The sequence below is a fragment of the Mercurialis annua genome, linkage group LG1-X (assembly GCF_937616625.2).
Source record: "Mercurialis annua linkage group LG1-X, ddMerAnnu1.2, whole genome shotgun sequence".
In the NCBI taxonomy this organism is placed as follows: domain Eukaryota; kingdom Viridiplantae; phylum Streptophyta; class Magnoliopsida; order Malpighiales; family Euphorbiaceae; genus Mercurialis; species Mercurialis annua.
Genome location: NC_065570.1, coordinates 60,927,462 through 60,952,339, shown reverse-complemented (window position 1 = coordinate 60,952,339; position 24,878 = coordinate 60,927,462). Strand labels below are relative to the sequence as shown.

Sequence of the window (24,878 nt, the reverse complement as noted above, 5' to 3'; positions counted from 1 at the left end):
TCATTCTTTTGGAAAAGGACAGCTGGAAGTTTTGTGTTAACATACGGCGCCGTTTGGTTAAGATCAATTATGGAATAAAATCCTATCGTTGGAATAATAAATGTAGCCTTGACAAATGGAGAGTGTATTACACGTGTGGATCTCGTTGCTGGTGATACAGAAATCGACGGTGTTGAGATGTACATGTAAATATCTGCGCGTGGATTTGTGCTTGTTGGTTTGTTGAATGAATGTTTAGCGCAACGAATTACGCGATATTTCATAGAGCATAAAACTAAACATGGGTGAAGTCAGAGTAGGTCCCACACTAGCGAAGCCCCCACTGGAAAGAGACACGTATACAGCAGTATTAATTTTAACTTTTGAGAGGTTCCATTTTTTGAATTTTAAAATGATTTGGCATTTTCTTTTTCGCTGCCACTGCTGGCATGTTTTGTCATTAGGCATCTCAATGACCAATACTGATGATGGCTTTATCGGCTCAAACCACCAACGGTCCAACATCAAGCATAGACAGATAAATATATTGGAAAATGCCACCCCCGTTCCATTTTATAATCCATTTGCTTTTAAATACATATTTTTAAATACATATCAAAAAAATATTTATTATTTTTACTTTTTTATATTTTTTTCATATTTTATCTTTATTATTAATAATAAAATTTTCTATAAAAACTTTTTTTTAAGAATCAAATCCAACTTTATTAATAATTCAAAACAGTTATATTTATAAAAAACTCAAAAAAATGACAAAACCACTTCTAATGACCTGAAATAGAGCGGGCATTCCGCACTAAAACATATGTTGCCTGATTCGCAGATCGTCTTACGAAATTAAAAATAACATTACTAAACTGTTTTGCAAAATACGCACAGTCACTTGTTAGAAAATCTTCAGAATCATCAGGATTCCTAATATCCAAAATAACTTCCATCGCGTTAGACTCGATAATTAAATTCTGACGACCTTTCAACCAGCTCAAAGCTTCTCGAACTCCCATAGCTTCTACCATTCTCGGTGAGACATTGCCATTAAATCTCACTTGTCTTGCTTGCACTATACTGCCAATAGAATCACGAACCACAATACCCAAACCCGTACCTTGATTATTGGAAAACAAATAGCTGCATCAATATTTGTTTTCAGCCATCCCTAATTTGGAGGCAGCCAGCTTATACAACCATCACCCTTCAACAGCTCCATCGATCTGAATCTGTCCCCATGAATCTAAGCAACAAACCACGCTGCTAACTGAGACGCAGCAGCTGCAAGGATGGAATCAGCTGAACCCCCCTTTTGCTGCCAAACAATGGAGTTCCTGTTAAGCCATAAGTTCCATAGCAATCAACAATTTTTCATCCATTTCCAGGTCAGACAGCCAGCTGCAAATCTAGTCTTGAACTGTCATACCTGCTACAAATGGACGGAACCTTGACTAACCTCCAACATTCCACCGCAACTGAGTAAGAGACCAGCAAATGATCTGCGTTATCAACACCAGCAAAGCAAACTGAACACTAATCAAAGATAAACACCTTTCTTCTAGCCAACGCCTCTACCGTTGGAAGGAAATTCTTGCAAACGCGCCACAGAAAATTGCGAACATGGAGAGGTATTTAAAGCTTCCAAATCTCTCCCCATATTTCGTTGCTATGACCAGAATATTCTCCACAAATGGCTTGATAACAGCTTTTCACAATGAACTTCCTTTTCGAATCAAACCGCCATCGCCACCCATCCTCTAAGTCACTGTTACTAATCGGGATATTCTAAATATTAACCACATAATATCATCAAACACACCCCTAAGTAAACCTTCATCCCAAGATCTACCCTCCACATCCGTGAGATTGTTAATAGTGGAATTGACAAGGTTATCCGCTATAGTTATAAAGATGCAACCATTCCCAGCATCACCAAGCCATGGACTGCCCCGCACTCTTCTTTTACGCCCATTGCCAATCTTGATTCTAGCTCCTTCAACCATCACCTTTTGAGCTTCGAAAATACTTCGCCATACAAAACTAGGGTTCGAACCCAATGTTGCTTCAAGAAAAGATGACTAATTGAATGATAAAATACTAAATGAATACTAACATTTTTATAAATTAATGATTTTTAAAGCAAAGTATTTTCCATAAAATTTATTTGAGAGTACTACATGAATGATAAAATACTCTAAAAATATAAATAATTTTTTTAAAATGGAACATCCCAAAATGAAATATGAGACTTCCTAAACGGGACGGAGTTATTTAGTACACCATTTTGTACCAGCTTAAATGTCCCTTCTTACGTGTTAGTATTTCATTTGTCCAATTCCTCTTCAAAAGCGTATATCTAAAAACCCAATTTTTAATCCATCCACTATTTTATTGTCACGTCAATAAAGTGGGTTAAAAAAAGGGTTATATAGCATTATTCGAACATATTATTTAGTCTGTTTCATTTTAATTAAAAATATTTTTTGACGATTTTAACTGTAATTTATTTTGTCAATTCTCAGTATATATCTTAATTTTATGGCCAATTAAATATTAAATTTGTTTTTTTTTTGAAGTTGCACCACTTTAGCATAACTATTATTATTGGAGGTGAGCAACACACACTGAATTAGGTGTAAAAATAGAATAAATCAATAAAAAGTTAAATTTAGAATTAAAAAAAATTATATTTAGGTGTTGAAATGGCTATTGTTAGAGTTGGAGTGCGTAAGTAACTATTCTATTAAAGTTTAAAGGCATAAATATGCATTTAGCCAAACAATAGTTTTAATTAATTATGAAATAATTAATATCATCAACATTATTAAAATATAATTTCAATATATGATCTTTATGTATATGTGAAATTCTTTTAGACAAAATTTATGTAGCGATTTTGGATTCGGTAAATCTCACATTTAAAAATTAAAAAACTAAAAAAATAATTTATAAATTTCATTATAAATTAACTATAGCTAACTAATTTCTTAATTCTTGTAAATATATACATTTGTTTACTTTTATCAGACGGAAAACATAAATTTTCTAATTCTTATAAATGTACCATAGTTTCTATCTTTTTATGAGATGAATGGAGTAATTTTTTTAAGAAATTTACATAAAAAAATCAATTTGAATGAAACTAAGGGAATATCTAACTTTATAATGTCAATTTAATATGATCTATAATTATAATGTTAATTTTAAAATTTGACAAAAATTAGTTGTAATTCCTATACAGTATGGCAAACTTTTGGTGTTTGATTGTAAATGAAAGATTTAAATTCTTATTAGCGGAATGAAAAAATTTAAAAAATTTAAAAGTAGAGAAGATTGACACAAGGGTTTAGAGTGGTTCAGATCACAAATCGATCCTACTCCTCTACTCAATTAAAGATTAAGATTTAGAATTTATTAAATGAGATTCACAAAAAAAATTTAAACTAATTCTAAATTTAGTGCTTTATAGCTAAACACAACTTTGAGATTTTTCAAAGTAAATTTTTAATTTAAAAGGGTTGAATTTTTCCAAAACTAAACTCTAACTTACAATAATTAGGAGTTTCAAGTTTACTCCAAAACTATACCACACAAAGATTGATTTGAAGATGAGAGTTTGTTATTTCAAGATTTGTAAATCATGCGCCTTGAACATTGCAAATGAGTTTACAGTCGACCCTCTGATAATTAATACACATGGAGGATCAAAAATTTATTAATTATTAGAATTATTAATTTATTGAATTTGTATAAAAAATAAATTATAAAAGATATTTTAAAGCATCTACAATAATAGACCTAATATTAATATTATATTATAAAAAACTAAATAAATACACTTTACGATCACTCAATTTAAAAGAAATAATTTTATATTTAATTTAAAAAAATATCAATTCATATCAAAGTAAAAAATAATTATTAAGAAGTTGTATTCATAAAGTAAAATAATTTTTAATATTTTTATACTAGAGATACTTTACTTATTTTAATTTATTTATCTAATAACTTCTTTTAAAAGTTCTTAAAGGAATAAGAAAGTCATAATTTGATGGTATTTTAACTTCCACTTTATGAATTAAGATTAATATTCCCTCAAATAAATCATCAATTGTTATATATTTCTTTAAAAAAATCTCTCTAATAATTAATATTCATGTAGAATATATTTTAAATTTTATTAATTATTAAATAATAGAATTATTAATTATCCAACGTGGAACGAAGTTGGTTCTCTCTATTTTTTATTAATTATTAGAATTATTAATTTATAGAATATTAACTATTAGAGGGTCGACTGTATATATACCCCCAAAGCAAACTACAAAGAAAGCACAAACAAACAAAACAGCTTTTGTTGTTAGCATGAAAGTCGCGCCTGCTATCCTGATTCTGAGCTTCGTCAAAATCTTCAACGACGAGTGCCACATGTTGCTACTTTATTGGGGGTTTTCAAAGATATCCCGGGCATCCAACGGTCATTAAGATTGCGCCCGTGACACCCATTTCGCGCCCGTGAAACTTGTTCATCATGTTGGGGTTTTCGCCTCTGAATAGGTTGCACCCGTGACAGAACCTTGTCGCGCCATGACTAAGGTTTCGCGCCCATGACTTACTGGTTTCGCGGGTACGAAATCCTACTGAACAACTTGGAAAATTGACAATTCGATATTCGTTAGAAGATTCCGGATTGACAACTGAGTGTTCCTATGAATTCCTACACACTTATAAATATAAGGCTTAATTACTTAAAAACTACCTACCTTGTAACTTTTTTTCATTTATACCATGATCTAGGAAAATTTTCAATTGTACCCTATTTTTGATTTTTATGTTTCATCTCTATCCTAATGAGTTGAATTGACCTATTTTGTTTTGAAAAAAAGTTTAAATTAGTCCTTCATTTTTAACCTATATTCTAATAAAACGTTAATGTTAATCATTTATGTATCTTGTTTTTAATATTTTCATCTTTAAATTAATTAAATTATCAAAAAAATTACTCTTGGGGTACAAACGAAACATAAAAATCGAAAATAGGGTACAATTGAAAATTTTCTTAGATCGTGGTATAAATGAAAAAAAGTTAAAAGATGAGTGGTCTTTAAGTAATTAGGCCTAAATATAATTAAAACACTTATAGTTGATTGTCAAAATCACAATAAAAGAATATAAAAAGACAAAGGTCTAAGGAAAAAACCTTTCTCTCTCTAAAAACCCTCCTCCTTCTCTCTAACTAAAAACTCAACAAACTTAATTTAGAGGGGGTGGTTTTTTGGCCTTTTAGCTGGAAAACCACATCCTCCACCACCTTTTTCTTTAATTTTTATTGTTATGTTGTTTTTATTTCAAATAATTACTTCATAGATGAAATTTGGTTTGTTTTTGTGGGTTCTTTTTTGATGCTTTTTGAAAAATCTCGGTTCTATCAAGATTTTTTGATTTGCATGTTAAGGATCTTTGATCTAAAGAAGAATTTTTGAAGTTTTTTATGGTTTGCATGTTAAAAGCTTCTTGTCTAAATGATGATCCATGAACCTTTAAATATTGAAGATTTTCTTCAATATTTTATTTTAATTGTTTGTTTTTTTTAATATATGCTTTGATGGTTGTTGATGGTTTTCTAACTTTAAATTCATGATGAAGAATGTGCCTACAAGATTTGAAGCTTTAAAGGATCAAGCGGTTTAACGGCATAGTCGATCGAGAATCAAGTTAAGACGCCGCTCCAACGAAATTTTGTTCTTCGTTGCGTCACCTTAGCGGGATTTGGTTCTTAATTTTTCTTTTTCGATTATTATTTTTTGCTTGTATTTTTTATTGTTTAATATTTTCTTATTAGATTAGAGTATTTGAAAAACCATATATTTGTTTGTTGTTGTATGACTTTCATATTTATACTTTGATCTTCTTCTTTAATATGAATTTATCTCTGTTAAAAAAAAAAGTTTAAGAGTCAACAATTGTTATTTTTTGACAAACTAAAACATTGTTTTACATCCTAATAAACTACATTATTTTATTTCTTTTCCTTTTTTTCCATGATCTGGTTTAACTCTTGCCTCAAAATGAATAAAAAACTGTTAAAAGGGCAAAGTAAACAGCTTTCAAATGGTCTTAAATTATGAGAAAAATGAAATGAGATAAACGAATTTCAATACTGAAGAAGGAATCAAAATCATCTTTCAAAGTATTGATGTTTCCTTTAGATATATGAAAGTGCACAAATAATATAGAGTAAGAAAAATGTCAATTCCACGAAAAATAATTTAATACATCTGTTAACTCTAATTATTAGCCTAAAACTATCAAGTTAAGGTCTGAAATGATTATTTAAATTAATTAATGTAATTGCATAAACTATATATTAACTTAACAATAAGACAAAATATATAAAAATAACCATCAAACTTTTTAGTTTAGTAAAAATATTCTTGAATAAGAGAATTTGAGAAAAGAATTTTTATTATTGATTAAATCAATGAGAAATGAATCACAGATTGAGCTTTATACTATAGCTCATTAAAGTAAACAAGAAATAACTGCCTCACACACACTAAGCGTTTTGACTGCCAGCTCAGCTAAAATTGACTAATTTGCCACATCAGCATAACAAACTAACTAACTACTAACATATATAAATATGTCAGTTCACAAATATAATTCTATAGAGAAAAAAATGAATATGTTAACACATGTGTTCAAATTTTCTTTTTTTGCACAAATAAATCCAAACGCCTTCGGACTCCACATATTTGTTTATGAATAAAATAATTTTTTTTTATGAATTATTTCATACTCCATAATTTGATTGTTAATTTCCAATATTCAAAACAATTGCATATGATTTTCAACATTAGTTAATTTTTTGATAATTTTATTGCCAATTTAATTTCATAAATTCTTAATAGCATTAAATTTAATTTTTCTTAGTAAGATTATATTTTACTTCATCACATTTTTGCTATTAATTTATTTTCAAATGTTAACTTATTCATTTAAATATCATAAAATATAATAAAACTTTATCAAGAAAAGAATCTGAATTTTTAATGAAAAAAAAAACATAAAAATTCAATGTCAAAAAATTGAACTATAGAGACTCCAAACAAATTACTCCATCTGTTCCAATACAATTGTCGATTTTTTTCTTTTCTTTTTTTGTCTGATCTTCTTATATTTCCTTGATTTAAAGTCCACTGTATATTGTCATTATACCAAGAAAGTGAATTAATCATATGATATAACAGAAACTTAAAGATAAATTTGTAAAAATTTAAAATACTAATTTTTTTTTAACATATGAAAATAATAAAATGGACAATTGTTTTGAAACGGAAAAATATATAATTTTTATTAAGTTGAAAAATAGATCGAAAGAAATAAAATAGAAATGAAAAATGAATGATGAGAATACGTGAGGGTCATATATAGTCTATACCAAAAATAATGGAGTGTAAAAATCTTTCCTCACCCATATGCTAATATAGCTCATATTACAAGATTTATGAATCCGTCACTATCGGTGGTAATATTTGACAACTAAAACAAAATTTGTAAGAAACAGGAAGCTAAGCTGGCTAAACATTCACTGTACATAGTTAATATCAAAGAAAGTGTACAAGTGAGAAAGCACGTCTCTTAACAACGAGAATTGCTCCATAAGGATCTATCAGAATCCCAAAACATTGGAGGACACGTGTAATAGAGGTTCCAAAGCACTAGGCGCAAATTTCCTTGCAAAAAGAAAACATGTTGAAGTTGGCTGATTGCTGAAACTGCAGTTCTGACCTGCATACAGTCTTCTAAAGAAATCCTCTGTAATATCCGCTCTTCCGAATGTAGCCGGGTGAGCTCCACCCCTCGACCAATCCACCCAAGTTATGCTTCTGTTTGCTAAGAGATGTGACGCTTGAATTGTTAGCATAGTCGGGAAATAATGTTCGTCAACATAACAATTCGGTTTACAGAATTCTTCGAATTTTGGATAGAATTTAGTATCTTCCACTATGTTGATTGCAAGCCTTCTGTTAATTTCAAACCACTGCGATCCTTTTCGCCACTGGGTAATATTCACCTCCGGTGCCATGTTTTCATTATATCGTCCTCTACCATATGGACCGTGATCGTCAAATGCACCGATGAAGCTATATTTGGATTTCATTATGTAGTTGTAGATGAGAGTGAAATTATAGAGAGGAATGCAAGATTCAGATAGTAGAATGAACCATTCGTTGGAGATATCAAGCAAGGCGTTCGCAATGAGCCTTCTTTCCGCATCGCAAATACTCATCTTACCCCATTCCGCAACCTGCAAAGTGAATCACAAATAACACTAAGCTACCAACAATCCAAAAACTACACAATTGGAACTAACATGCACTTCAACCACTCGCAAGAACACAAAAGATTCCCCAAAAGTATATTTACATGTGACATTGTATAGCTCTTCAACACTGTAAGAGCTTTTTGTATAGAGCAAAAACAACCAAGGATGTCTGAAGTGGTTCTTTTTCAACAAACAAGGGATAAGAGCAGATAAAAATAAAGCATAGTTAATTTCATTTTCATCTGTTACATGCTATGTTGCCTGGAAACGGAAATGTTGAAATGGAAAATCCTGAAATGGATAACAGTAAAACATCATGTTTTACAAGAATAGGTTTTAAATATACAGTTTCTGAGTTTCATGAGCGTTTCTGGAAAAGAAAGCGAAATGGTGAAACACAATGACTCGACAAGTTTTTGTGTAACATAGTTACATGCTTTATCTTCACATCTCGGAGATGGATCCATTCTGTATTATTGGTCACCTTGAATTGCTAAACCAACTGGGATTAATTTATTTCACTCTATATCAATTTTAAGGCAGCGAAGAGCCCAAAAATGCATCCCCTTCACCATCATAGACACTTACATTGCTGCAATCAAAATTTCCATGAATGTCTCCGCACTGGTCATCAGACCAGTGCAATTTTTACGCAATAACTTTCTCATTTGATGAGTGTAATTTTATTCCCGATATAGGTCTCTTGAAAGCTAATTTACGATGTCTAAGACACAAGAACTCAGGGGTCACTTGGAACCTATCCATAGACTAACAGGCTATGCAAATCCAGACTTAGCATTGTCATGTTTCTTAGCACGGACACACCATTCAATCAACGTTTTCCATTTCGGAAACGTGTCGGAAACTTAGCGTTTCAGACACCAAATTTCATTTTTATCTTAAGAAACTTTAAAGTAACACCTTTCACCGTGTCCGTGTAAGTGTCCCATTTCCTTGTATCCGTGTCCGTGCTATTGCTAATGCAAGATAAGCAGATGCAATTGCATATTACTGTGGCTTTCTCTGGCATATCCAGCACCATCAATGCAGTTAACAAGGTAAGCAAGGAAATGAAATGTTTAACTTAATCAACAAAGAACTTCTGTGTAACTTGGATTAACCTTAATACCTAAATTATCAGAAATCCACTCATAGTGTGTACTTATCGCCATGAAAACACAATTAATTGTCAATAATCACCTAATCTTTAAAAACATTGCATTTTGCAACAAAACTCCATCCGTTTCTTCCTCACACCAGCTTTTCTCTACCTTCACATCCACATTTCATAATGAAAACAGAGAGCACCAACTAAACTGAATGTGACAACATCACAGCTTGTTATGGGGTAGCATTTGTCCAACTGATTTGACTCAAGCCTGTAGCAATCTGTAACTAAAATCTTTAATGGAATTCCGGGGAACGTTCACCTTAAAATTTATTAGCAAAACTCACCAATGTTTCAACCAACTTCCAATTTCCCGGATCAAGTTTCCTCATTCAAGTCTAATGCCACCCTTATTAAAATGAGAATCAGATTCCAGTTCGTAGCATAACAGGGATATAAATTTCCAAGAGTTTTATTTCAGAGTTGCGGAGCGAATGTCCGAAACCCACTAAAACAGATTCCTTTTTGACTTCCTAGATCTAATTTAAAAGAACTAACCACAGCACAAAGGAGTAAAAATCTCACTTAATTTGGTATTCGCCTATTCGATAGAGCTAGTTCAACAGTTATGATTTTTGGAAACTTTACAGGCAAGTTGCAAAATAATAGAGCTAATAAATTCACAGTTAATCAAATCTATGAATGTAAAAACAAAACACAAACACAGAGAAAGAAAGAAAAAAGTACCTGACTTGGGATTTGCCTTCCATGAAAAACAGATGAAGGTGGAAATTTAGCTTCAAATGTGGGCAATGAGTGAACATAGATTGAATACAATCCTCCATGACCCTTCAAAAACTTTTCCCAGAGAGGTGCAAGAGGCAAAGGCCCTTTAGTCAAGAACATAAATGCAATCTTAGGAACTCTCTTAAAAGGGTATTTCTTAATCTTAGGTACAAAAGCAGCCCTCCAAAAAAGCTCTTCATCGTTCATTTTATGAGCAGCGTTTGAAGGAGATTTAATCCAACGGTCCAGAGTGTTAGGTTCTTCGAGACAAGATTGAAAAGTAGGTTTAAGAGTGGTAATAACATTGTTAACTCCAAAGTGTTTGATTGTATATGTACTAATAACTGAAAATGCAATGCATAAAGCCAAAAAGAGCAGGAACAACTGGAGTAACCTTAACGGAAACGCCTTGGGTTGTGTCGTTTTAATCAAAATTGCAGGGTCCTTGCCCTCCTCTAACGGGACTACCCTTGATTGCATCTTCAAAACTTGATCAATTCGGCAACTGGGTTCGATTCAAAAACCAAAAGCAGATCTAGAAGCTGATAGATTTTTGTAGCTTACCGAGTAGGAAACATAGTTTTGAAATCTGGGTAAGTTAGCAGATGGAGTTATAGTTATAGACAAAAATGGCGGTTTAATCAAAGAAAAGGGCGAAGTTACTGAGAAAATAGGTAAATAAAGGAAAAAAGAGTTGACGAACGAAGAGGTTTTAGATTAGCTCCAAGAGAGTGGGGTTTGATCTGATGAAGAGAAGTCAGTTACGTATAAGAGATCTAAGGCACATACATGAAATACGAATGATGCTTAATTCCCAATTTTTTTTATTAAGAATGTTTGTGTTTTTTTTATTTGGTTTGGTCACGCTTTCACACTCTAGGAATGAGGTGGCTTTGTCTCCTTATTTTCTTTTTCTACTCCTTTATTTTGATCCGGCACGTACTTTTTTTCTAGGTACCGCTCCTAAAAATTATCATTTCGCTCTTTAACTAAAAAAAACAATTATTCTCTCAACCTGACTCGAATACATTAATTATTATAACGGATAACACTTACAATTCGTCGAGAAACAAGTGTCGACAATCCGAAACAAGTGTATTCATATTTCCCGAGGTAAATTTTTAATTTTTTTAATTTTTTTCGAATTTCTGTCTGAGCCGACGCCCTGGGATCGCGTCGGCCTAGACGACACACGTCCCCCTGGGGACGTATGTTGTCTGGGCCGACGCCAGCCCATGGCGTTGGCTCAGACAGGGAACATCTCCAAGAGACGTTTCCCTTTGGGCGAAACATCTCTAGGGATGCTTCCCCAGAGGTGCCGGCAGCGACCGGAAACATTGCCGTCAGCAGTAAATTTTTTTTAAAAAAATTAAAAAATAAATTATTAATTGAGATAAAATTCATTAGATAAGAGCAATTATAATTAATTACTTCGTTAGTTTATTTAAATTTAAGTAGTATTAGTTTAGATTTAGGATTATAATCCGTTAGTTAATGTTATTAGTATTACTTTAGAGTTTATGATTATAATCCGTTAGTTAATTTAATTTTATTAGTGTAATTCAATTTAACAAGTGTAATTTAATTTAATTTACAGAAAATTGTTACAATTGTTGATATTAATTATTTACGTTTTGTAGGTTCATTTATAAGATTTTGACGGTGACGATACCGATTATAGTGGACAGTTCTTTTCTGATAACGTGTTTGAAAGTGATGTCGAAAAAATTAAGTGAGCAAAAGGAATTGCTATACGGATTGGGTTTGAGCTGGTTATTTCGTCTCACAAGAGCGGGGGCACAAAGAATTCTGAAATGTGCCTGGGGTGAGCGGTACAAGGATCGTTCACAAATTCATATTCGTTTACACAGAAAAATACGAAGACGAAGGCATGCAAATGCAGTTTCAAGATTATGGTGAAATTGTTTGGCAATGCATGGATTGTTCTTACAAAGCATGGGATTACGAGTATGCACAACCATGCCTTAGTTGTGTATCCCGATGGATACTGTCAGATGAGTGGACTGAGTGTTGCGACCAAACTGATTGTGCGGGATATGAGTGCTGCATAAGCTAAACTGTGCTATGTTGGCGGCTTTGCAAGAAACAATTCCATCTGACAACCCTATAAGAAGGCAAATGTACAACTACAGAGATAATTTGAGGAAGTCCAGCTTTGAGGATAGAGATGTGGTGGGTCAGTCTTATCATTTAGTTGTGACGAACAATTATGTACAGTGGACGCTTGCTGATCCGGGTACAGGTGTGCTGACCCGCCTTTTCATGGCGCATCCTGATACTGTGAGGTTACTCTGATCCTATTACTGGGTGATCAGTATGGACTCCACGTACAAGACCAACAAGTATCATATGTCTTTTTTCGAGATTATCGGGTTGACTCCTTGCAATAGAACTTCTTAATTGCATATGCAATTATGAAGGATGAGACTAAGGGGAGCTACATATGGGTGTTGGATAGGCTGAGGTATTTGATTGGCGACCACGTGCAGCCGACTGTTATTCTTACTGTTCGGGAGTTGGGGCTGCTTAGACCATTATTAGAGATATTCCCACATACGTCTCATCGACTTTGTACGTGGCACATAAACAAGGATGTAGAAAACAGTGTACAAAATATGTGGGAAAGACAAATCCTTTGCTGAAACTTTCAAGAATGGGACGTGGAAGAAAATTATTAGGGCACAAACAGAGGAACAATATGAGACAGCTGTGAAGACCATGAGAGATCGGGTTAGAGCGTTTCCAGCAGTGATACAGTATATTGAGCGTACTTGGTTGGTGCATAGAGAGAAGTTCATATCTTGCTAGACGAACAAAGTCCTACATTTTGAAAACACTACTACGTGTAGAGTAGAGAGTGCACATGCTCAGCTAAAGCAGTGGCTCAACTCTAGTATTGATGCTCTTGACACAGTTTGGACGAAGGTGGACAAGGTTATACAGTCCCAGCAGACTGATATTCGGTATGATACTGTTATGATTACTATTATTAATAATAAAAATTAATGTTGTCATTATCATTAATATAAATGTTGTGCATATTGGCAGGAAAACATTTGAGGACTCAAGACGGACTATAGGCGTCCACCGTCAAGGTTTTCCATTCGGCTACGTAACCTACAGAGCGTCCGATTACAGTCTTGATTTAGTAGCGAGTGAACTAGGCGTATGAGAGACTTGAGTTGCGATATTCTCGTTCAGTGTGGTTGTGTGCTGAGAACAATACATCAGATCCCATAAGCGATATGTCCAAGGAAATTGGGAATCACACTACCTCCTAGGGTCCACCTGGCACTGGCCACTAACAGTCCAAACATCATCATTAGTCCTATTTCGTCTGCTCGACCCTGAAATTATAATTATAAGAATTGACATAATTTTTTTTTTATCAATATTGCTAAATTAATATAATAACTGAATTATATTTACTTGATGAAGATTCACCAATGAACCGTCCATCTCTCCCCTTCCTCCGTTGAGAAATGTAGTCTGATTCTGAACTCTCGTCCTCTGAACTACAAAAATCATCATCCTTTATTTGATCATCCTCTGACGTCCCACTAGGTCTCTCCACAGCAAGAGTCTGCATCTGCTGTCTCTGTTGTCGGGCTGAGGCGTTCATAACACGCGATCGAACATGTCGCGCTCCTGACCCCTCATCAACCGAATCTAAATTTGTCTTTCCTTTACCACCTCTACCAGGTTCGCTTCTCTGCAATTATCAATTTCAATTTCAATTAATTAAATTACACTAGTTAAATCAAATTAATATAATTAGACTGAGTAAATAAATAATAAAATTAAATTCAAATAATTAATTTAAACTAATTAAACCAACTAATATATCTAAACCAATTAATTTTATTTTAATAAACCCTAAACCCTAAACTAATAATACGTAAACTTATTTTTTTTATTAAAAAAGTATTTACTTATCATTAATTTAAACTAATTAAAATTAACTATTTAATTAAATAAATAATTTTAAAAACAATTCAGGCAGCGTCGACTTTTTCGGCCGCCGCCGCCATGGGGGCACGTCTGTGGAACACGTGCGCCAATGGGAAAACGGTTCCTTAAAGGGAAACATTTGGGGGAATCGTTTCCCCCCTAGAATGGCGCCTACAAATCGCGTCGGTCCAGGTCGACGGTGTCCACCGCGGACGTCGTCGACCCGGACCGGCGCGATCCGGAGGCGTAGGTCTTGAAACAAAATTTTAAAAAAAAAATTAAAAATGTAAAAAACAGTAAAAAAATTATAAAAACAAACACTTACCTGAAGTTGCCGTCCTCGATTCTGGCTAGATTCCGACATTTTTACTATTAATGGTGCTTTCCGTTCGTCGGATTTGAGTATGAGTTGAGAGGATTTGAATATTTGTTTTGAATTTGAAAAAGGTTAAAGGTTATTTAGGTAAAAATAGAGGCGGTACTTAGTAATTTAGGGGTGGTAAATAGTAGTCCACTTTTTTTTACGGTTATACAAATAAAGAGAAACCTACATTTTCATTGTTAAGTTTTACACTATGTTCAGCAATCTACACCATTTATTATATAATGTATGGTATTAATTACTTTTAAATAATTGAACTTTTTTGATATATACTATTGATTTTATAATGCATAATGTTGATCAGTTGAACATGACCCGTCAAATTTATTTAAATTTGAGAAAATACCATTCATTTTTTTAATACTACTAATGAATATTTTTAGTGCAGAAGGAAAAAAAAACATTTAAAATATTCAAAAGAGCTCGTAATTTTTTTAACTATTCGGACTCTTAATATTTTCAAATGAAAAAAATCCACATAAGTAAAAAATATGGGGCTCTAGGTGTTAAAAAAATAAACAAAGAAAGTTTAAGTGCTCTTTTTAAAATAAAATTACTATGAACAAAAGGTCAACGCGCTCCCTAAACTTGTGACACGGGATCATCTAACCCAATTTATACTTTTTTTGAGCAACTAACTCCAAAACTTTTAATTTTTGGGTCAAATAACCGCATAATTGTATTTTTAAAACGCGTAAAATACAAATCGGAGGTGAGGGATGCAAAAAAGTAATTAAATACTTCCCTAATTGTTGCGATATAGTTATCCTAAATCTATTTTTTGAAATAAAAATATAAATTATGGGGTTTTTTGACCCAAAAATAAAAAAAATTTGGGGTTAGTTACTCAAAAAAGTATAAATTGGATTAAATGACCCCGTGTCACAAGTTTAGGGGGCGTGTTGACCTTTTATTCTTATTACTATATTTAATAAGGTTGAAAGTCCGAGTAGCCAAAAAAAATATATTTATAAGCTCTTTTTGAATAATTTGTACCTTTAACCTATTTTTAACTAGTAGCAAATCTAAATAATAAAAAATACTTAACTACAAATACTTGTCCGTTTAAGATTTTTAAATAAGTTTAACAAGTATCTCCCAAATTTCTCTTTCTAATAAATAACTTTATGATTTAATTTATAAAGTATTTATTAATTAACAATTTAATTGATATAGTTGTTTTAAATTTTATATTTAGAACATGATGGACAAATAAAAAAACAACAAAGGTACTATTTTTATCTCATTTAAAAGAAAATAAATGTCTTTTGCACATAAATTAAGAAGACAATAATTAATATAATTTTTTCATTTTAAATTTATTAATTGTGTCTTGTAAATTATATTTAAAGTTATTATTATTAGTTTTTAAAAAAATTGTCATATAATATAATATTAAAAACAATGATATGGATATTTTAGATGGAACGTACAAAAGTATACTTTTACGCTTATAGTACGTGATGATTATATAGAAGAAATTTTTTATATATAAAACATACTATACCCAATAAGAAAATTTAAATAGTAAATAGAGTGTACATTATGAATAAATAAGATTATTCTAATATAAAAATAGATGCATATTATTAATTGGGCAATACTGAGGTGGAGAAGATATTCTTATTCCTCCGTAAAGAAAGAATCATATTTATCTTTAATTTATAACTGAACCTATTTTCAGATTCTTAAACTATACGATTTTGATTTATTAAATCCCTCAACTTCTATTTGGCTGTTTCAGATCTCGTAACTTTCATTTTTTAATTCAATGGATTCCTAAACGTTCATTTTTTTAATTCATTGGGTCCTTAAATGGATCTCCGTTTAAAGACCTAATGAACCAAAAAGGATTCGATGAACCAAAAAATAAAAATTTAGGGACCTGAAAAAGCTAAATAAAAGTTGAGGGACCTATTGAACCAAAATCGTATAGTTTAGAGACTTTAAAATGAATTTAGCCTTAATTTATCCGGTTCCAATGCATGTTAGGTAGACATACATATGCCATTTGAGAACATAATTTTAAATTTTTAACATTTAGATGCTAAGAGGCAATAAACAATATTGGCAAATGAAAACAAAAACATTGTATTATTCAGACTTTGTTATTCTAGTTGGATACATAACAATAATTAGTAGAAAATCGCATAACACAAACTTTTCATTTGTGTATAATCTTTTTTTAGCAAAAAGAAATTATATATATAGCACAAGTGCAACGTAGGCGTAGCAGTGAAATTCAACATGTATTTATCAAAAATGTGAATTAGAAGAATAATAAAAGGGTTTTTTACACAAATCCCCTAAAAGTGATATGGTGTTTCACTTTTCCCTCATCATTTTAATTTTGGCAAAAATCTCTCAAAAAAAAAATAAAAAATTTATAAAAATCCCTCATAACCCAAAATAAAAGAAAATAAGATAATATTGTCCTTGGTATTTGTCAACATTTCATTGGTCTATGTTTGAGTCAATCAAATGATGACACGTGTCAAATGTAGATTTGGTTAGACAATTTAACCAACCGCCATCGACCACCGGCCAAATTCCGGTCCGACCGGCCGGACCACCGGCCAAATTCCGGCCCGACCGGACCACTGTGGTCAACGCCGGTCAACGTCCGGACCACCGCGGTCAACGGCCGAACCACCGTGGTCAATGAAGGTCAACCCGCGGTCAACGGCAGTCAACTATAATGGTGAGATTTTAAAAAAATTAAATAAAATACAAATTTGCTAGTAGTAGAAATAGAACCCATGACCTCTCACTCTTTGTCCATGTGTCTAACCATCAAGACAAGACATGTTTGTTGTCTTTAATTACTCTTTAATATATATACATATACTCTTTAATAATGTATAATAAAGCATTTAAACTAAATATAAACATATTAAAATGGTTGATTATAAATAATATATTATTATAAAATACTAATAAAATATTACGCTTGTTAAAATTTAAATTAATTTATTCTAATTAAATTAATACTAGTGTAAATTAAATATTAACTTAAAGTAAATTAAGTTAAAATAAATTTATAAATTAATGTATTAGAAACACAATTAACTTAATGTCAACTCGATATAAACTCAAAATAAATTATATAAGTTAATTTAGTTGATATAAAGTTAGTTTTTAAAATTATAATAAATTACTAAAAAATTGCTTTAAATTGACATGTAACCTTCATCAAGTTTACATTGAGTTGACATTAGGTTTACATCGAGTTGACATTAGGTTTACGTTGAGTTGATATTAAGTTACATTTTAAAATTAAAATAATTTACTATTTCGGATTGACATTAAATTTATATTGAGTTGACATTAGGTTTGCATTGCATTGACATGAGATTTGCACTGAGTTGACATTAGGATTACATTGAATTGGCATTAGGTTTACATTGAGTTGACATTGAGTCGTCATTAAATTGATATTAAGTCGACGTTGAGTTGATATTAAGTTAATTTTTAAAATTATAATAATTTACTAAAACATTTACTTTGAATTGACATGTAGTTTACATCAATTTTACATTGAGTTTATATTAGATTTACATTCACTTGACATTGAGTCGACGTTGAGTTGATATTAAATTTAATTTATATTAAGTTTACATTGAGTTTATATTAGGTTTATATTGAGTTGACATTGAGTCATCATTGAGTCGATATTAGCTTTACATTGAGTTGACATTGAGTCGACATTAGTTTGACATTGAGTCGACGTTCAATTATTAAGTTTGCATTGAGTTGATATTAATTTACATTTCAAAATTAAAATAATTTACTAAAAAATTACTTTGGATTGAAATTAGGTTTACATTGAATTGACATTGAGTCGGCATTAGGTTTACATTGAGTTGACATAGAGTCGCCATTAGGCTTAAATTGAGTTGACGTTGAGTTATTAAGTTTACATTGAGTTGATATTAATTTACATTTGAAAATTAAAATAATTTACTAAAAAATTACTTCGGATTGACATTAGGTTTACATTGAGTTGATATTGAGTTGACATTGAGTCGATATTAGGTTTACATTGAGTTGACATTGAGTCGATGTTGAGTTATTAAGTTTACATTGAGTTGATATTAATTTACATTTTAAAATTAAAATAATTTACTAAAAAATTACTTCGGATTTACATTAGGTTTACATTGAGTTGATATTAGGATTACATTGAGTTGACATTGAGTCGATATTGAGTTGATATTAAATTCACATTGAGCTGATATTAAGTTAATTTTTAAAATTATACTTACTAAAATACATTAAGTTTACATTGAGTTGACATTAGGTTTACATTGAGTTGATATTGGGTCGTCATTGAGTTGACATTGAGTCCATATTGAGTTGACATTAAATTTACACAAATTACTGTAATAAAAACTTAAATAATTTACTTTCAATCTACTATAATTTATTTTTGAAAGTATAAATTATAGAAAAATAATTTTATATAATAATATAAAATAATTTCATTTTAAATTTATAATTATTTATCAAAACATTTACTTTGAGTTGACATTCAGTGAACATTAAATTTATATTGAATTTATATTGAGTTCAAATTAAGTTTACTTTGAGTTTATATACTTTCAAATTACTATTAGTTTATTTGTAATATTATAAATTACTTTTAATAGTATACATAATGAAGTTGATATTAAGTTATCATTGAATTGACATTAAGTCGTCATTGAGTTTATATTGAGTTTTTATTGAGTTCTTATTGAGTTTTCGCACACCACGGGGGTCCCACTACCACATATCCGACCACGACCACTAAACCATTATATTTTTCAATTTTAAAAAGTGAAATATTTTTACTAGTTTTACTTATATATTAATAAATTGTATAAAATATAAATATATGTATATTTTATTTTTTTATTATATAAATATTTAATAAATAAATAAATTTAATTAGACTAATTGAATATTAAACTTATAATAAATTTAATTTAAGTTGATATTTAGTTGATATTTAATTTACATTATAAATTAATTTCATTCTAATAAGTTAATCTAAATTTACAATCAGTTATATATATATATTATAGAGTAAATGTTGACAACAATCAGCCTTTGCCTTAATAGCAAAGTACAAGCTCTCTCTTATAAGACGTCAATGGTTCAAATCCCCTCAATCACAAAATGATATTTTTATTTAATTTTTAATTATCTAACTAAAATTCGCGGTGGTCCGGCGGTTGACCGGCGTTGACCGCGATGGTCCGGCGGTTGACCGGCGTTGACCGCGGTGGTCCGGCTGTTGACCGGCCAATAATGGTATGACCGGTGGTGGTTCGGTTAGAATTGACCCGATTTATGTAAAATGAGGAGAAATTATTAGGTGTAATGGAAACACAATAGGTAAAATACACCATTGGGATAAAATAGTAATCACAACTATTAAAAGGTAGAGATGAAAAGAATCTTTTAAAATTGAGAGATTTTTTTTAAAAAAAAAAAGTTGGGTGATTTATATAAACTTTTGAGTTTTTGGGTGATTTGATGGTCCGGCGGTTGACCGGCGTTGACCGCGGTGGTCCGGCTGTTGACCGGCCAATAATGGTATGACCGGTGGTGGTTCGGTTAGAATTGGCCCGATTTATGTAAAATGAGGAGAAATTATTAGGTGTAATGGAAACACAATAGGTAAAATACACCATTGGGATAAAATAGTAATCACAACTATTAAAAGGTAGAGATGAAAAGAATCTTTTAAAATTGAGAGATTTTTTTTTAAAAAAAAAAGTTGGGTGATTTATATAAACTTTTGAGTTTTTGGGTGATTTGGTGTAATTTTCTTAAAAATAGGGGTTGTAGCCCACAACCACCGCCTTAATGGGCACCAGTAACCAACAACCAACGCTTAATTAGTGTGTGAAATGAGACGCGCAAATCATGCCTACCCAAATTGATTTTAACGTTTGGAGCGAGTAGGGCGACCCTGGTGTTCTACTAATTTCTTCTGTGCTGTCAAAACACAGTGACGCGTTGTTTCAATTTGTACTTCACTCACCTTTTTTTTTATCACAAGGCTAAGGTTTTAAATAATAAAGCCATAAAAGATGTTTAAATGAACTCCAAATCATCATTTCCATTTCCGTACAACAAAAATAAAGTGTGATGGAAATAATTCAAGTACATTTAGAATACAAAAAAAACACTAAGATCCTGAAAATAGAATGCTCTGCAACATGTATGGCCATATTATGATGGTATGATGTGCAGACAGATAACATATTGCACCTTTACATCCCAAAATAGGATGACTTGTTAATTAGTGAACAGCATGGAACACACTATATGTGTTTCCAGACTTGAAAAAATAAAACCAAACTAGCAGACATTAGTTCCATGCGCAATAGATACACTTTCAGTAGAAGAGATCAGTTAGTTCTATTATATATATATCAAGACAAACATATGCAGGATCTACTTCACAACAACGAATTGAGAACGCAGGTTAGATATCATGACTGGGCATTCCCCCTTCTCATCATATTCAGAATATTCATCACCAGACAAATCAATGCCTTCAAATTTTGTCCCAGCAATCTACACAAATGACATACTATAAGATGAAAGTTGAAATACAAAGTCTATAAATGTTTTTCATATAAATACTAACTCTAGTAATAAAATATTTCCAGAGAGGTCTATTTTGAAAAGCAATAAGACTTATTATTTTCTCTCAACTGACAATAGACAAACACTTCAAAAATATCCCAATTTAGTTTCTAATATTATATGGCAAAAAGACAAAGTAAAAGACCTTATCCTGCGTCATTGGGGATGTGGTGGACTGGTAGTGATACTTTTATCAAGATATACACAGAATGCTGATTGACAAGTGGAGTAATGTCCTATTGGATATGGCATGTGCATTTTGCACCAAAGCATAATGCAAAGGTCTAAACATGGAATATTTCTTTCAGGGCAATCACAGCGTTCAAAGTGAACAGTTCAAGAACGCAAAGAGACAGGTCACTCATATTCCTATCCACCACTCCAAAGACGATTCAAATATACAACAGAACACACATAAGGTGCAGTTTAACCTCAAAAAATAAGTAGAATTCAAAGAATCATCGGTGTCAAATGCAATCTTGATATTCAGATCAACAACAATTTTAAAAAAGTGATTGTTTCATGCCTCGCTGCAACTAAAAACAAGGATGAAAACTTGAAACAACCTCCAAGCCTTAAATTCTAGCAAGCTCGACAAGTAGTGTGGATGCAAGACAGATATGTGCATGTGCAAAAAAATAAATTAGAAAACAGTATATGCTAGAAATGACGAAATATATTCAGGATCAGAAGCTTACAGATTCAGCTTTCCATTCACCAGTAAAAACAAAACCCTCAGGCTCATAACCCCTGCAGTCAAAGATCATCACTGGCGTATATTCCCCTTTCTCACTCGACTCAATCATCAGTGGTTTACCTTTGCCTGGCACCATTACCACAGTTCCGTCTCTGCCACAGAACTTGCACTACAGATGGCCAAGGCCACAAAAGCATCACTCAGCATTAGCACATTGAAATTTAAAATTAAAATACTGCCCATTATTAAAGTTCTACAATTAACACAAACAGACAGCCACTTAAAACCTCAAAAGAAATACTGCTACTAGCCTACAATAGAAATGCATATACACACATTCACGCACAAACAGAGAGGAAAAGGGATGCAACAAATAGTACTATAAATAGAGGGGAAGTATGATTCACCAAAATCATAGCTTTTTATTTGGTTCCTTTTCAAATGAATAGAATATGATACTGATCAAGAACTTCAAAGAAGTCACAAAATTTAAAGTCCTACATATTGAATAAACAAAGGGTAAAACTTGAGAGACTTCTCCTCAGCAATGAAATAGGAAAACAAAAGAAATCAACATGAGAAAGCGAAAATGTTGCTGTAAGGAATCTACAAGATACATAATATTCCACTTGGTTGAGGCACAAATAAATGAATAATACAAAACAACAAAAAGAGAAAAAATGTAACTCCTGGCATTTATTTTTCCTTTTATCAGTTTTATCCACAGAAGAAAAAGGTTTATTACCTTCTGAACAAGATTAGCAGTTCCCTTGCCACTAGGAAGAGGAACAGTTTCATTCAAGCTTAAACATGTTTCCCTCTGGGATACCTCTCCGCACCTTCCACATTTCAACTACATATAAAAAAAAACACTAAGAGCATTAATATATAGGCATTGTTTAGAATAGATCATTTACGGGAATTAAATTCATTCTAATTGCTTTGCAATTTTTGTTTGAAAAATAAATAAACTCTAACAGGCTAACAGCCATAACATCTTCCAATATGAAAAATGACTTCCTTGATTTGGTTCAGTGTCACTCTAGAATTTATTTCATTTGCAAATCAATTCTACAAAACTTATAAAATAACTAAATTAAGTAATAGTTTAATAAACAAAACACAACTATATTCATTTAAAAATAAACTTTGTAAAATTCATTTAAACCAAACGCACCATTAAAGTTTATAGAATTAAGTTCTTTCGTTTTTAGATTTTCCAAACACCAAGTCACCGACAGTGTATGAAAAGAAAAATGTATCAAGTAAAATTATGAACAAACAAACAGAGATAGCAAACATTAGCCAGAAAAACAAGAAAGCAGAAATTAATACTAATAGTGAAGCGAAAGTAATATTAAAAAAAGTAACAAAGCAGAATCTGTATGTAAATACCTAAGAAGGAGATATCACCTATGAATTGAGATTAATAACAAACTGGATGAGAATGAAATAAAACAAATGTTACATTCTAGTTTTCATGACAGTAAACAAAATGTATACACAAATGTGGATAAGACGAGAGCAGATAAGGATCTATGACGTATGTGAACAGTATAAAAGATAAAATTAGTGTTAATTCTGAGCAAAGGAAGAGAAAGATGGAAACAAAAGCAGATCAAGTTAAATACAGTCTTGAAAACCTAAAAATACAAATAAACTAAACAAACTAAAATTATTTTGCAGCAGAGAAAATGACTAAGCACAAAAGAAGGCAAAATCCACAAACAAACAATGCGAGAACCGCGAAGCACATGAAATTATAATAAAAGTACAGCACGTTATTCTGTATTGACAAGAGCCATTGAAACGAAAACCTAAAATACATGAGATAATATACAGGAACTCAATATTTTTAAAAGGAAAAAAAGTCCAAGGAGCTATAATAAGCTTATGAATTAAAAGAAGACTAGGAATCTATAAGCAATAACGTATTAAGAAATTCGAATAAATAAGAGACGAATCACACAAATGAAAAGTAGTAAGAACTGAAATAAAATCAGAAGCGATAAACGAGAAAAGAATAAAAAAGGAAAAAATCAGATGCTACTATGCATAAAAGGAAATGATGATTAATAGAGTGAGAAGAGATGCTATCGAGTGATGAGAACCTTGAAGAGGTAAGTGAAAGAAGCATCGTCGCAACCGCCCTGAGGTTGGAGGTTGGTGATGCTATCGAGATCGGCGGTTATCATTAGCATGTAGTTCACCATTTTCACCGCCTTATCTCAGCGTCGGTATCAAGCTTCTATTCTTTGCTCTGATTTTGTGTTGTCAAAAATGAAAATGGCGTGGGATTTTCATGAGGTCCGTTTGACTGTTTTTATACTTCGGAATTTAGAGCTTCCATGCTGTATAATTTAGTAATTTAAACTAATGATGAGATGACATGTTGTCAATGGAGAATAAGTGGATAAATGTTGACCATTTTATAGGTGGTTGGGCCTACATCTAGCCCAAGCCCGCTCTTCAACAAAGACTCCCACGGTGGCTGCTTGATTAGTCCAACGTCTATCTTGGCATATGATACGCATGACGTGGAAGATAGGTGTATAAAACTTTGATGATCTGGCATATGACACATGTACTCTGTCGATGACAACGGCAATGTGTCCAAGGTTGAATTTGACACGTCCGCAAGTATGGTGTAGTGTTATAAGGCCACATGCCCGCTATTGATGATGTAAGATTACATCGGCTATGTGCGGTTCATGCCACAAGTACGATCACAATGTTATGGCGCATGCCACATGATAACTAGCTACAATGATGTGGCATGTGCTACATTTATAAACTAATGACATGGCATAATGCACATGCTATACAACCACCCGTATCAAACCGGATGTTCCGATATTGAATATTTTCACTGGCCTTTTTATGCAGGCGAAGGACGGCTACCCACCTCAAGCAATAAGAAATGTGATTTTGCTGTGAAATTATTGGATAAAATCTATACATTTGCTTAAACTCA

At 31.8% G+C, this 24,878-nt stretch overlaps 2 protein-coding genes across 2 annotated transcripts; both read right to left on the bottom strand.

Moving 5' to 3' along the window:
* Positions 1–7,393: 7,393 nt before the first annotated feature.
* Positions 7,394–11,085, bottom strand: LOC126665769 (glycosyltransferase BC10). The gene is made up of 2 exons (XM_050358668.2): positions 10,173–11,085; positions 7,394–8,299 (listed from the first exon to the last, which is right to left on the bottom strand). The coding sequence occupies exons 1-2, from the start codon at positions 10,689–10,691 to the stop codon at positions 7,661–7,663; spliced, it is 1,158 nt and encodes a 385-aa protein (XP_050214625.1). The 5' UTR covers positions 10,692–11,085; the 3' UTR covers positions 7,394–7,660.
* Positions 11,086–20,648: 9,563 nt separating this feature from the next.
* LOC126682758 (uncharacterized) lies at positions 20,649–24,263 on the bottom strand. Its single transcript, XM_050378517.1, has 4 exons — positions 24,016–24,263; positions 22,650–22,757; positions 21,906–22,073; positions 20,649–21,135 (listed from the first exon to the last, which is right to left on the bottom strand). Exons 1-4 carry the CDS (start codon positions 24,115–24,117, stop codon positions 21,013–21,015), a joined length of 501 nt encoding a protein of 166 aa, XP_050234474.1. The 5' UTR covers positions 24,118–24,263; the 3' UTR covers positions 20,649–21,012.
* Positions 24,264–24,878: the final 615 nt, after the last annotated feature.